Source organism: Chrysemys picta, chromosome 13 (assembly GCF_011386835.1).
Source record: "Chrysemys picta bellii isolate R12L10 chromosome 13, ASM1138683v2, whole genome shotgun sequence".
NCBI classification, from domain to species: Eukaryota; Metazoa; Chordata; order Testudines; family Emydidae; genus Chrysemys; species Chrysemys picta.
This window is the reverse complement of record NC_088803.1, coordinates 52,392,562-52,404,577: the sequence shown is the minus strand read 5'-3', so window position 1 is coordinate 52,404,577 and position 12,016 is coordinate 52,392,562. Positions and strand designations below refer to the sequence as shown.

The 12,016-nt window shown below is 55.6% G+C and overlaps 1 protein-coding gene across 6 annotated transcripts; it reads right to left on the bottom strand.

Annotated features, from left to right (window-relative positions):
• Window positions 1-449: 449 nt before the first annotated feature.
• Window positions 450-11,695, bottom strand: SDCBP2 (syndecan binding protein 2). 6 transcript variants are annotated; one of them, XM_065566310.1, is made up of 10 exons: window positions 11,590-11,652; window positions 7,938-8,170; window positions 5,734-5,811; window positions 5,240-5,303; window positions 4,564-4,673; window positions 3,679-3,843; window positions 3,061-3,236; window positions 2,794-2,965; window positions 1,667-1,758; window positions 450-872 (listed from the first exon to the last, which is right to left on the bottom strand). In XM_065566310.1, the coding sequence occupies exons 3-10, from the start codon at window positions 5,785-5,787 to the stop codon at window positions 818-820; spliced, it is 888 nt and encodes a 295-aa protein (XP_065422382.1). In that variant the 5' UTR covers window positions 5,788-5,811; window positions 7,938-8,170; window positions 11,590-11,652; the 3' UTR covers window positions 450-817. The 6 variants fall into 6 exon arrangements, with proteins under 6 accessions (XP_065422382.1, XP_065422381.1, XP_023964696.2 ...); XM_065566309.1 differs by lacking the exon at window positions 7,938-8,170 and having other exon boundaries at window positions 3,679-3,840; window positions 11,590-11,695; XM_024108928.3 differs by lacking the exon at window positions 7,938-8,170 and having other exon boundaries at window positions 11,590-11,692.
• Window positions 11,696-12,016: the final 321 nt, after the last annotated feature.

The window sequence follows — 12,016 nt, the reverse complement described above, 5'->3', positions numbered from 1 at the left end:
GGGACTTCAGTCCACCAGTCCCCACTATGCCCCTTTGGGTAGCAGCCTGGGAGTATTAACATGCGCCTGTCTTTGCCTTGAGGCCTTTCCCGTTCTCACCTACTCTACCCATTAATCTGTGATGGGACAAACGCCCTCGGATCTGACCTGCTCTGCAAACATCTCCCTCAAGCACTGCAGCTGGCCCGTGATTTAGCTGAAGAAGAACTCATGCCCATGGTTCCCCCTCCCCCTCACACACACACGGCTTGACAAGTCCCACGTTGTGCAAAGAGGAACAAGTGCGAATGCATTGCTAGCCAGCCGCAGGGCTCACCCTTCAGTAGTAAACTACTTGGGGGCGGTATTGCACAGTGGCTTTGGCACACTCGATGCTGGAGTGGCCACTGAGCCATTCATTAGCGCCTAAACCAACCCTCACTTCCCTCGGTTTAAGAACAGCAAATAGGAACAGCTTTAATTTAGTTTATTAAAAGAGCTCTCTTTGTGTGGGTCTCGAAAGAGCTGCATCACATGACCTCCACCAGGGAGGCCCCCCAGAACCATTCACCTCGCTTCTGTGTATGTTCACCCGCATCTCTACCCACCTCCACCTCCCCACGCTCCTTCGGACACCAGCCGATTGGATGGACAAAACAAGTCTCAAGCTGTCCGGGTGAATGAATAAAAGATTAAAGGAAAGAGTTGGTCTTTGCTCTAGAATATCCCCCATAGAGATGCACCTGTTTTCCCAGGCATTGTAGGAAAGTCTTTGGTATATTGCATTTAATAAGAGGAAGGAAGATTCTCTGAGCTCCCGCTGACCAGGGGCCTGGCTTTAAGCATCAGGAAGCGAGTGGTCCATGGATGACTTGATCTGCCCCGGTGACAGCCTAGTTCGTAGATGGAAAAAAGGTCAGTTAGGAAGTGTTTTTGCAAAGGATCTGCCCAGTATCTTTACCTAGCACCCCTCCTCCCAGAGCCTACTTACGGGACATTTTTGGGGGGTGGGGAGGGCAGGAATGGACTCTTCCAGAACAGCACCAAAAAAACTGTACTAGGTAAACCAATGTATGTAGTACAGGGTGCGCTAGGTGCTGTACAGAAAAGGAACATGACATGGTCCCTGCCTCGAACGGCGTCCACACTAACCATGCAAGGTACAGAGGAAGGTGGAGGAACAGGCCTGCAAAAACCCTGCTGAGGGAGCTGTGGGACTTCGCAGGAGCGCTGTTGGTGCCGGGGGTTTTTGGTTTTTGATCCTTTTAATTGAAAAGGGAAAGATGCCAGAGTCCAGCGGCGGCCAGCGGCCCCGTTGCGCTAACCACCATGCAGAGGCAGTGTGGGATTTTTGGCACCTATGAAAGGCATAATTTGTTAGCAATTTACAGTAATTAACCTGACCCTTGTCTAGCACCTGTGGCTGAAAGCGCTCACCACTTCACAACCGTGTTCATTTCAGCTCAGAGCCTCCCTGCGGGGTCGGGAAGGCTGATCCCCAGTGCACAAAAGGGACCAGCGCAGCCTACACTGTAATAAAAGCCCCAGGGCACGGCCGTGGCTGGAGCCAGGGCTCTGAATTCTAACAGAACTCTATGAAGAGCTCACAGATGCCTCCAGCTGGGACGCGCCGGGCCAGGAGGCCTCACTTTGCCATTGTACGTGTGTGGGAAGCCAGTGTCCCTACCGTTTGACCATGTGCTCGTAGATCACTGTGGGGATGATGGTGATGGTGACGGCGTTACCAGCTGTAACCAGGATATCCAGGATTTGTTTGTCCTTGAGGGGGGAAGAGTTGAGAAACACGATATTACAGCCCCAGATACTGCACCTGCCAAGCGTTCCTCCCCCCCAGGCAGAGCGAACGCACAGCTGCCACTCCGTTGTGCACTCCTGCAGCAGCACAAAGGGGACCTAGCATGGCCAGAGTGTAGGCCCGTCAGTTCCCTGCTAGGGGTGAGTTATGCATGCACAGGGGGTTATTTGCATGGACAGCTGTGCAAACCTAGCTATTAAAAAAAAAGTCAGCCTTGATTTTTTTTAAAACGTTTTTAACCCAGCAGCCTTTAAAACCAAAAGACTCACCCCCTAGAGGCAGCTGCAGGGACCTCCCACAAACCTCCCATAAAGCAGCCCTTATTCAGGCTGACAACACACCAGTTAACTTCACTAAATGACATGAAAAAAGACTTTGTTTCGCCCCACCAAGCCCCAGGCTGGGGCACGCTGGTCCCCCAGTAAAAGGAAGGCCTGGGAAGAGGGACCAAAACAGCCACTGAGTGTTGGCTGCAGCAAAAGACTCCAATTTATCATTTAATTTCTGGTACATTTAACTAGAGATCAGTTTCCTTCAGCCTCCAACCACAATTTTTTCTTTTAATCAACGAAACCACCTGGGGGAGATTTTCAAAGCCACAAGGGGGCGTTCGGGACCCTAGTCCCACTGAAAGGGGCTGGGTGGCTCTAAAAATCTTCCCCTCAAACTCCTCAGTACCCAGCTGCTCTGACTGCATCACACTGATGGCCACAGGAAACACGTCAACAGCAGCAATGAACAAGGAGGCATCAGTAACCCACAGTGGCAGCGTCTCAGAACACTCAGTTCCTGTTTCTCCAGAGAGAGACAAATCTTCAACTGTAGGGCACCCAAACCCGTGTTTCCAACGGCTCCCCCAGAGAGGCGGGATTCTCCTGCTGTGGGACCAGGCCCCGAGCGAGGGATGGTCACAAGTTGGTCCCTTTCCTGGCCAGGGGCCTGTCTCCGGGAGTCTCCCGCGCGCACCCCTCCCAGCCCATCTCGCCGGCGGCCTTTACCTTCAGGCCGATGACATTCTGCCCGTTCAGCTCACAGATGTAGTGGTTGATGAGGAGGCCGTTCCGGGCTGCAGAGCTGCCTTTGGTGAGAGAAACGATCTTCCCCTTCTTGATGACAAACCCCACGTGCCCCGTGCTGTCCTTGTGCATCGTCACCGTGCGCTGGAAGGGCCTGGGGGGGAGGCACCGGGACACGGGTGGTTAGTCAGGACCTGACGCTCCGCTGAGGAAGCTGGATGCAGGCCGAGCGCCCCCCACCCCACTCACCTGTCTCGCACGATCACGACGATTTTCTCCGGGGCAGCCTTTTTCAGGGCCCTGTTGGCCTTGTCCGTGCTCCAGCCAGCGCAGTCCTTCCCGTTGATCTGCAGCACCTGGTCCCCGAAGCGCAGCCCGACGAGGGACGCTGGGGAGTTGGCCTTAACCAGCTGCACAAACACCCCCTGCGGGAGAAGGAGTCAGACCGTCACATGGGCAGCACCGGGCATCCTGTGCCCGGGACAGCGCGCGCATCGCTCAGCGGCGACCCCTCCAGCTGACTGCAGAGCAGCTCAGCAAGGGATGCTGGCCAGGCCTCAGCTGGAAGGATTTGGGGCTGCAACCTGGGGGTTTGTGACAGAGGTAAAGGACCACAGAGGGCACTGCCAGGGCGACCCTGGCACCAGGCTGGCTCCAGGGAGTTTGACTCTTGGTACCCCGTCTCACGGTCACAGCACAGCAAAGTGCATCCTCAGACCAAACCGATCACTATCCCAAAGGGGTCCAGCTTCTCCTTGTACTATTCTATCCAACCCCGAGGTCCCAGCCCCAGCACTCAGGAGCCAGGCCTGATGGGACCGCAGGGAACCCAAGGTGAGCGGTGCACACACTGGCCTCAGAACCCACCTGGTCGATGCTTTTCAGCTGGAGCCCAGTCTTCCCGCGCTCGTCCTTGCAGAGGTGGAGCTCCCGCAGGCCCGGCCTGATCTCTGCCCTGCGCAACCCGAGGTTGTTTCCCGTCAATGGGGCGACCAGCACACCCTGGGAGGAAGGGAGCAGGGCCCCTGCCTGCTGGAGAATCCAACCAGCACGTGAACAATCTGAGCCAACTCAAGTGCAGATGGTCCATGGGGTGCAATGAGAGTGGGGGAGAAGATGGTCCCTCACATGTGTCTATCACTGGAGTGGGCAGCGGGGGGGCGAGGTGTGGGGGGAGATGGGAGACTCTCGGGTAGCAGAGCCAGGCAGCAGAAGAGGGAGGGGACCCCACCTACACATCTCCCCAGCCCCTTGCACCTCACAGCCATGGGCCAGGGATCAGGAAAGATCTTTCCTCCAGAACTGCTGCAGAATGTTGCAGGTGCCAAGTGCAAGGCCCAGCAAGGTGCCAGGAGCAAAAGCCGGTGGCATCAGGAGTAACCAGTGGCTCGGGGCTGTGGGCTGTGTGGGAAGGCGGGATTCCAAGCGGTGAAGGAGACACAGAAACGCCACATTCCCCAGAAACGAGGGACAGCCCAAAGTTTGGCATCAGCTTAATCCCTGAGAGCCATCTACAGGCCAGCCAGGAAGTGAGACTCAGACTGGCTCTCCCAGGCCCACTCCTCAGGCACCAGACCAACTCCTTCTTGAAGGGGACTTCTGCCGGGGTCCGTCCCCTCCTCCCAGGAGACGGTACAGTGTCCGGCAGGGGTGAGGACGAGGACACGGCTTATTGGGGCCTAGGCCGTGAGTGGTGCCAGCGGGGGGACAGACAGACACAGTTACATTCTCTGGACAGACAACGATACCTACATTGCCACTTGCTGGGACCAGTGCTAAGTCCTTCTGGACCTCTTCACTGGAGAGCGAGAGCCCCATGTAATCCCCAAGCTCCGTGAGGTTTGGATACAGAACAGGTGGGGCTGAGGGGGGACGAGAGAAGAACATTGTCCATTCAGAGAGCTAAGCTGACCAGGCACCGCCTGGGCCAGCCAGGGAGCTCGCAGCCCTGGGGCCCTGTCCTCCTGCCACAGGATTCGAGTGCCTCCCTCGAGATGAACAGCAATTACCCACGTCCTGCAGCCCCAAGACCCCGCAAGACAGAAGCCCTTAGCCCCAGCACCCCACTGCGGGACTGATGCTCTGAGCCCCGGCAGGTGCACCCCAGTGCTCCAACTGCTGAACATTGTCATAGGCGGCTCGGAAGGTCAGTAAGTTTGGCCATCCCTGTCCTATAGCCTCAGGGCAAAGATCTGGCCTTCCCCCAGACGTCCCCTCCCCCCTGCATCACCCCAAGCAGCCAGTTCACAGCCCCTCCTCACTGCGCCTGGCCTGAGAGAGGAGTGCCGCTGAAATTAACCCTTTGTTCACTGGGGAATAAGTGCTGTCCCCTGCACCCTGAGCCGCTATCGGAACCACTCCTGGGCTAGAAGACTGTCCCTCAAAACCGCCTCTCGTGGCGAGAGGCCGAGTCTCAGCTGGGACTTACCCGTCGCTGGCTCTGACTTCTCTGCAACCCCAGCCAGAGCCCTGGCGGCTGCATTCGCCTGAGCCTGGGAAGAAAAGACAGACTTCACTAGGTGGGCCGGCAGTGGGCAGGGAGAGCGGGCAGGGTTGGCACATTTTATCACCCCAGCTCCTGGGGAGCTGGGATTGTCCTTGCGCTCTGTCAGTGGCTGGAGCGAATCCACGCCTTCCCTTTCAGCACCGGGTAATGGGCTGGGAGACATGTTCTCAGGGCAGGGCGCTGGGAGACAAAGCTGAGCTGGTCACTGAAACCAAACCACAGGCAAGGCGGGGACCCTGCTCACTCAGCGTCCGAGGCCTTTGCTTGAAAAGGGACATAGCGCATCACTAGGCGCAAGGCCGTCAGGGCGCACCGTCACCGCCCCTCCACACGGACGGGGCCACACTGGAGCCTTGGCAGAAGCTGCTCCAACAGCCGAGTTTGGTGTCAACTGGACCCACAACCCAGCCTCTTACCTGCAAGGTTTGATCCACCTTCATGTCCTCCAGGGATGGGTATAGAGTTGACATGGCTGCTTCCTCCACAGGAACCACCTGTAAGAGGCATGCGAAGGCAAGGGTGAGACAGATGCTCTGGAGAAAACAGAGAGCAAAGGTTACATTCCTCCCGCCCTCCCAGTTCATTGTCAAACTTTATTCTGAGCCGCCTGATGTACCAGGGCAAGGAAAGGCCCAGCATCTCGGAGCACAAAGCTCCAAACACTGCTGCATTAATGTCCAGAGTCAGCACGCTGCAGGGCCAGTCTACATGGGGCTGGGCAAGTACTGTTCCCAAGTTTCAGGTTCCAATGGGGTATGTACATGGCACACAGCCCAAGAGGTCAGAGAGACCATAAAACACTCTTGCTGGAGTGTTGCTGGATGCAAGGTAACATTGCACTGTTCTTAGACTCTAGAACCCTCACATACCAGAACCAAAATCCAGAGAGAGACGAAGCAGGCTGCTCCTTAAGGCAGTGATGCACAACTCGCCCCGGCCTTGCTTTAAGCTGTTTCTTTCTCTCCTGCACACTTTGCTACAGCACTCCCTAGCTTGCAAGCCGGACCAGGAAACCCCGTGCAAATTAAAATGTCAGCCTACAGTTCCAGCAGTTTTCAAATACACCAGCTCAAAGCAAAACCTGAGCCTAAACCACTGTGTTTCACCTGTCTCTGGGCTGCAGCCACAGGACGGCTAATTCAGACCAGGTTCACCCATCTGCCGGAAACTGGCACCTGGCCAGTGTCTAGTTTGGAACATGAACTCTGGGTTCTCTTAGCCAAGCTGGGCACAACTCAGCTCCCAAGAACCCAAAGCAAAAGCGATCAGCCCAACCATCACCCTGTAATCTGCTCAGCCTTCACGGGCAAAACGCCCAGCGGGGGCATGAGTGTAGGATGGGGTCATGGGGGACGGGGACACACACACACACACTCTCTCTCTCTCTTCAGTGGAAATTGCCAGGGGAATAAGGTTTTTCTCAGGCTGCATCATGCCCGGTTTAAATTCTTCCCTGGTCATGTCAGTGCCCTTGCCACCCCATGCAATTAAAACCACATGGTGCCCTCCTGCGGCTTGGGGCTCTCATTTTGTGTGCCTGTATCCCATCTCCAATCAGCGCTGCAAGCTATTCATAGCCAGGTGGGGAAACTGAGGCAGGAGGTGGTGATGGGCCTGGTCCAAGGTTGCACAGGAAGTCTGTGGCAGAGCCAGGAATAGATCAACACCCCCGGACCAGCCTGCCATTCTAAGGACCACAGCCCTGGCTGGCAGGGGGGGCACCTGCAAACCAAGCGGTTCCTGCTGCACGAGACCGGCACCATGCGTCAGACATTTGTTCTCTGTGTTTTGCTGGCTTCCAACCTCTGCTGGTAACTACCCAAGTTCTGTGGCGTTAGCTGGTGTGATCTGCTGTCTGAATAGCTGCCTCTGTGCCATTAATACCCGCAGCATAAACAGGCAGCGGGGCGGGCGCCTGCCCCGGAGTCCAATTTCCCCACAGCTGTGAGCCAACCCAGCCCCGGGAGCTCAGGGCACAGGAGGCCTGTGGCAGCAGGCACGGCCCGTGAACAGATCCCATTCAAACAGGTTGGTCACGTGAGGCCTGGGACTGAGCTTTGGGTCCAGGCCAAGTTTCTGCAGCATCACATGATTGGTTTCTGCACAGAAAAGGAAGGCATCCTAATGCCAGAACAGCTTAAAGGGACAAGACGCCGTTTCTCTCTCGCCCGGGCACCTCCACCACCCGAGAAGGCTGGCACAGCTCCTATTTTTGGTAATGCTGTTATCTGCCCCCTGGCTCTGCCCCACCCTCAAACGCTTCGCCTGCAGGGCGCGCCAGTGGGCTTGTGACTGGGTATCTTTATGTCTTATGCACATATGACGTGTGTGTGTGTGTGTATGTGTGTGTGTGCGCACACGTGCGCAAGCACGTCTGTCCCGCTGCGTGTGTGAGAGAGAGAGAGCCAGCAATGGAGCCTATGAATGAAGCACAGGGGAGGATAAGAAAATACCGTTCGCAGCCTCAGCCCCTGAGCTCCAAAGACAGAGAGAGACGCACACACAAAACACAGCAGGCTATACAGTGAGTCGCTCTCTCTCACACACACACACACACACAGCACAGAGTACAGTCAGTCTCTCTCTCTCTCTCACACACACACACACACACCCCACCTACCTTTTGGAAGATGTTTCAGGTAAATTCACATCCTGCTCCAAGGAAAAGTCTCAGATCAAATTTGCCAATTTGCCCTCACTGGCAAGACCTGAGTCTTTCAAAAAAATTCCCCTGCAGACTTTCACACCCCAAACATTTCAGCCGGGCTAACAAGGCAAGGGAGGCAGGGGTGTCAGAAGGTGAAACTGACCATCGACACACGTGAAACGGATTAGTTACGTCCCTTGTCTGAGCTGCAAAAAGGACACAAACAATGTCACTAGTAAAATCTGGCTCACCCGCCCGCTCCGTTTGAGGTACTATTAGTAACACAGGCCAGGACACTTGGTAAGTCTGTTTTTATAGATATGGTATCAATTGGCATAGCTCCATTAGAGTCAATTGGAGTGGGAGCTGGCCCACAGTTTTTACATTAACGTTGCCCTGGTCCTTTTTTTTTTTTTTTTTTTTTAACACACACACACTCTCTCTCTCTCTCTCTCTCTCTCTGAGTCCAGCCCTGTCTTTAAGGTATTCACCCTCAAAACAATCCTGTGCAGTAGGGAAGTGCTATTATCTCCCTTTTACAGCTGGGAAACTGAGGCACGGATATCATAAGTGATTTGCCCAAGGTCACACAGGCGGACATGGCAGAGTCACGATTTGCACCCAGGTCACCAGAGTCCTAGGCTAACAACCACTGGGCCAGCCTCCCTCTGTTCTACATCAGGCACAAATGGGGGCTATACAGGGATACCGGAACAAGCAATAGCATATTTCTGTGGCAAGTGATGGTCTGATGGCAAAGCACCCATTGCTGTCAACTGCCGGTGGAAGCAACCTCTGCCAGCAGCCCCACTGGCGGGAGGGTGCTAGAGATTACGGCAGCCACCTGAGGTTTATTGCTGTGCTCTCCCAGCCAGGGTAGAGCTGTGATGGCTTCCCCCGAAGAGCCAAGTGAAAACCAGCTCCCACTCCCACCTCCCCCAGTGATATTGAGACAGGGCCCAGACCACAATGACTTGGAAAGCAACTGAGGAATCTCCCTAGTCCTACTCAGGTCTAATCCTGCAGGCTGGCCTCAGGCAAAGTTGCCATTGTCTGCAGCTGGAGTGATGGGAAACCCAGCAGGGAAGGAGCGCGGTGGCAGGGGAGGAGTGTGTGGTGGGGGTTAGACACATGAGACTCCTGGTTTACTCAGCGGTGTAGCTTTACTTTCTACCCTTCCTGCGGTCTGGCCTGAACCACCCCTAAAGATTCCGGGCCAAGTTCTCAGTGGGTGTAAATGCGTGCGAGTCTCCTGGTTACACCTGGAAAGAATCTGGCCTTCTGCACATTCCGACCCTACAGAACAAAAACCAGCCGCTCGGGCGCTCAGGCCAAGATCCTAGGTGCCCAACTCCCATTGAACTCACCGAAATACAGCTCTGAGCCTGAGTCCACACGCTTCCCTGGTGAGCCTGGTTTTCAGTGCCCCAGTGACGCAGGGGTTGGGTTTTTCCACCCACATCCCTAAGACACTATCAGCTGATCTAATAGCAAAAGCAAAGGCTATCCCTGCCCAGTTTATTGACTCGGTGACATCAGCCGCCCTTCTGGGCCGTTACTGCTCTGCAGGGCCGCAATTGCCCAAGTCAGGGATTAGTCAGAACCAACCAGACCATGTTCTGGAGTCGTCGCTTTATTTCCCCCCACTAGCAGGGCGCCCGCTTACAAAGGCATGTCTAGTGCAGCCCCTGGCTCTGAAAACACAACCCGAAGGTCAGGATCTCCCGAATGACGTGAACTGTTGGAATAAATGTCATGACCATGGCCACTGACTAAACGGGCCAAGATCTCAGAACAGCAGCACACCCCTGAGACCAGAGAGAAAACAACCACCCTGGGTCCTGACGCCCCACACTCGGCCAAACCTCAGCCCTTCTGGAACACGGAAGTACCCGAAAACACTCAGGTGCCCAGGAGTTCAGAGCTAGAAAGCACAGACGCAGCAGGAATTCATTAACTCCACTCACGGATCCAGCCAGTGAGGGCATCTGGAAAACAGACTCCAGCCTGATCTGCGTCAGCGTTCCCATCTTCCCCGTCCCTTGCACTAATCCTGCAGGAGAAACGTCAGGATCAAGCCTGAGTCCAGTGAAGTCAGGTGCTGAGTGACTCCAGTGGGAGCAGATTGGGCCTTCAAAGTGACTCCAGGGTGGATGGAAAATGTACCAGGAAAAAAAATTCCACCTCGTTCTATCACCATTCCGCCAGCTTTGCATGCGCAATAATAACCCTCAAGGGAAGCAGATCCCAAAGCCGAACGGGGTGATTGTCCAGCAAGAAGAACAGCGCCCCCTTCACACAAGCCCCACAGGGTCCTCAGCAATTTAACACTATGGGGAAAAGGGCTCAGGCCACCTCCTCAACATGTGGAAATTGTTAGAATTCAGTTGGAGTCCATGGACCTAGGACAATTCACATCAGCTGAGGTCTTGTCTCCAGATGTTCCAGTGCTCAGCACCCACAGCTGGGCCCAGATGTTCCAGTGCTCCACATGCACGGCTGGGCCCAGATGTTCCAGTGTTCCACATGCACGGCTGGGCCCAGAGGTTCCCGTGCTCGGCCCCCACAGGTTGGCCCAGATGTTCCAGTGCTCCACATGCATGGCTGGGCCCAGATGTTCCAGTGCTCCACATGCACGGCTGAGCACAGACGTTCCCGTGCTCGGCCCCCACGGCTGGGCCCAGACGTTCCTGTGCTCGGCCCCCACGGCTGGGCCCAGATGTTCCCGTGCTCGGCCCCCAGCTTTTTGAAGGCGCTCAGCTCCCACTGTGCACCTGGGGTGTCGCTCCCTTTTGACAATCTGGCCCTCGGAGCCAAATCCTGTTGTGACATGAGCACTCGGGGCTCGCACTGCTCCCAGTGGAAGTGCTACCACCAGAGAACAGAATCTGTGCCTATAACATCCTCAGTTAGAACAGGTGAAAGCACCTTGTCTCAGCCTGCTTGAAAAAACCAGACTGCATCCCGTCCGGCACCTGCCAGCCAAGCCCCCAGCCAAGCGTCCCAGAGAGGAGAAACCCAGCTGGGCAAACCAACCTTTACTGCTCTGTGGAGTCGAATGCAGAGCTGGGCTGAATCCGAGCCCACAACAAACACCTGGGTTTGATTAGCAAACAGTAAATACCCCCAATGGCCTGTGAGGGGATGTTAGCTGGGGTGGGATCTGACTTACTACAGAGAGTTCTTTCCTGGGTGTCTGGCGGGTGAGTCTTGCCCACATGCTCAGGGTTTAGCTGATCGCCATATCTGGGGTCGGGAAGGAATTTTCCTCCAGGGCAGATTGGCAGAGGCCCTGGGGGGGTTTCGCCTTCCTCTGTAGCGTGGGGCATGGGTCACTTGCTGGAGGATTCTCTACACCTTGAAGTCTTTAAACCACAAGTTGAGGACTTCAATAACTCAGACACAGGTCAGGGGTTCGATACAGGGCTGGGTGGGTGAGATTCTGAGGCCTGCGTTGTGCAGGAGGTCAGACTAGACGATCATAATGGTCCCTTCTGACCTTAAAGTCTATGAGTCTATGATTCTAAGGAAACCGAACAGCCCAAAGAAGGAGCGGTGGGATGGGGGGAGACAGGTGAAGCTTAGCGTCCCCCCGCTCCCTTGCTGAAGGGGTGTCCCTCCTTACCTGACAGACAGCTCTGGAGCAGGTTTCTCTTCTCCAGCACACTCTGCCTTCCTCTTCCAAAGGTCTGTGATTTTATAATAGCAGCAAAACACAGGTGCTGCCTGCCTGGGAGGGGCGTCACCCCATCAGCTGACGCCGTAGTCACCAGAGAGGAATTCAGAGCCCAGGAAACAGGCAGGTGCTGGAAAGAGGAAGCCAAGCTCCGTCCCTGCTCCACACTGGCAAAGTGTGCGAGGATCACCCAGGCCCAAAGCAAGGAGCATGCATGGAATACGTGCAGGTCTGAGACTCAGGCTCCAGGATTCAGGATCTGGCTGGAAGGCAGGTCTAGTCTGGGGGAACCGCTTCTCCTAGCCTATCTGCAAGGTCTAGGTCAGCCACTGGCGCCCCCTTGGGGAGGCAGTGTGGCCTAGTGCTGTGGGGACCA

What these genes read in the sequence shown, in the direction of transcription:
- SDCBP2 (XM_024108928.3), bottom strand. Translation starts at nt 5,787, where the DNA reads ATGTCAACTCTATACCCATCCCTGGAGGACATGAAGGTGGATCAAACC. An exon ending in TGGTCCCAGCAAGTGGCAAT is followed by an intron (nt 3,844 to 4,563) that starts GTAGGTATCGTT and finishes TGGATTCTCCAG; the next exon opens with CAGGCAGGGGCCCTGCTCCC. An exon ending in AGCTGAAAAGCATCGACCAG is followed by an intron (nt 3,237 to 3,678) that starts GTGGGTTCTGAG and finishes CTTCTCCCGCAG; the next exon opens with GGGGTGTTTGTGCAGCTGGT.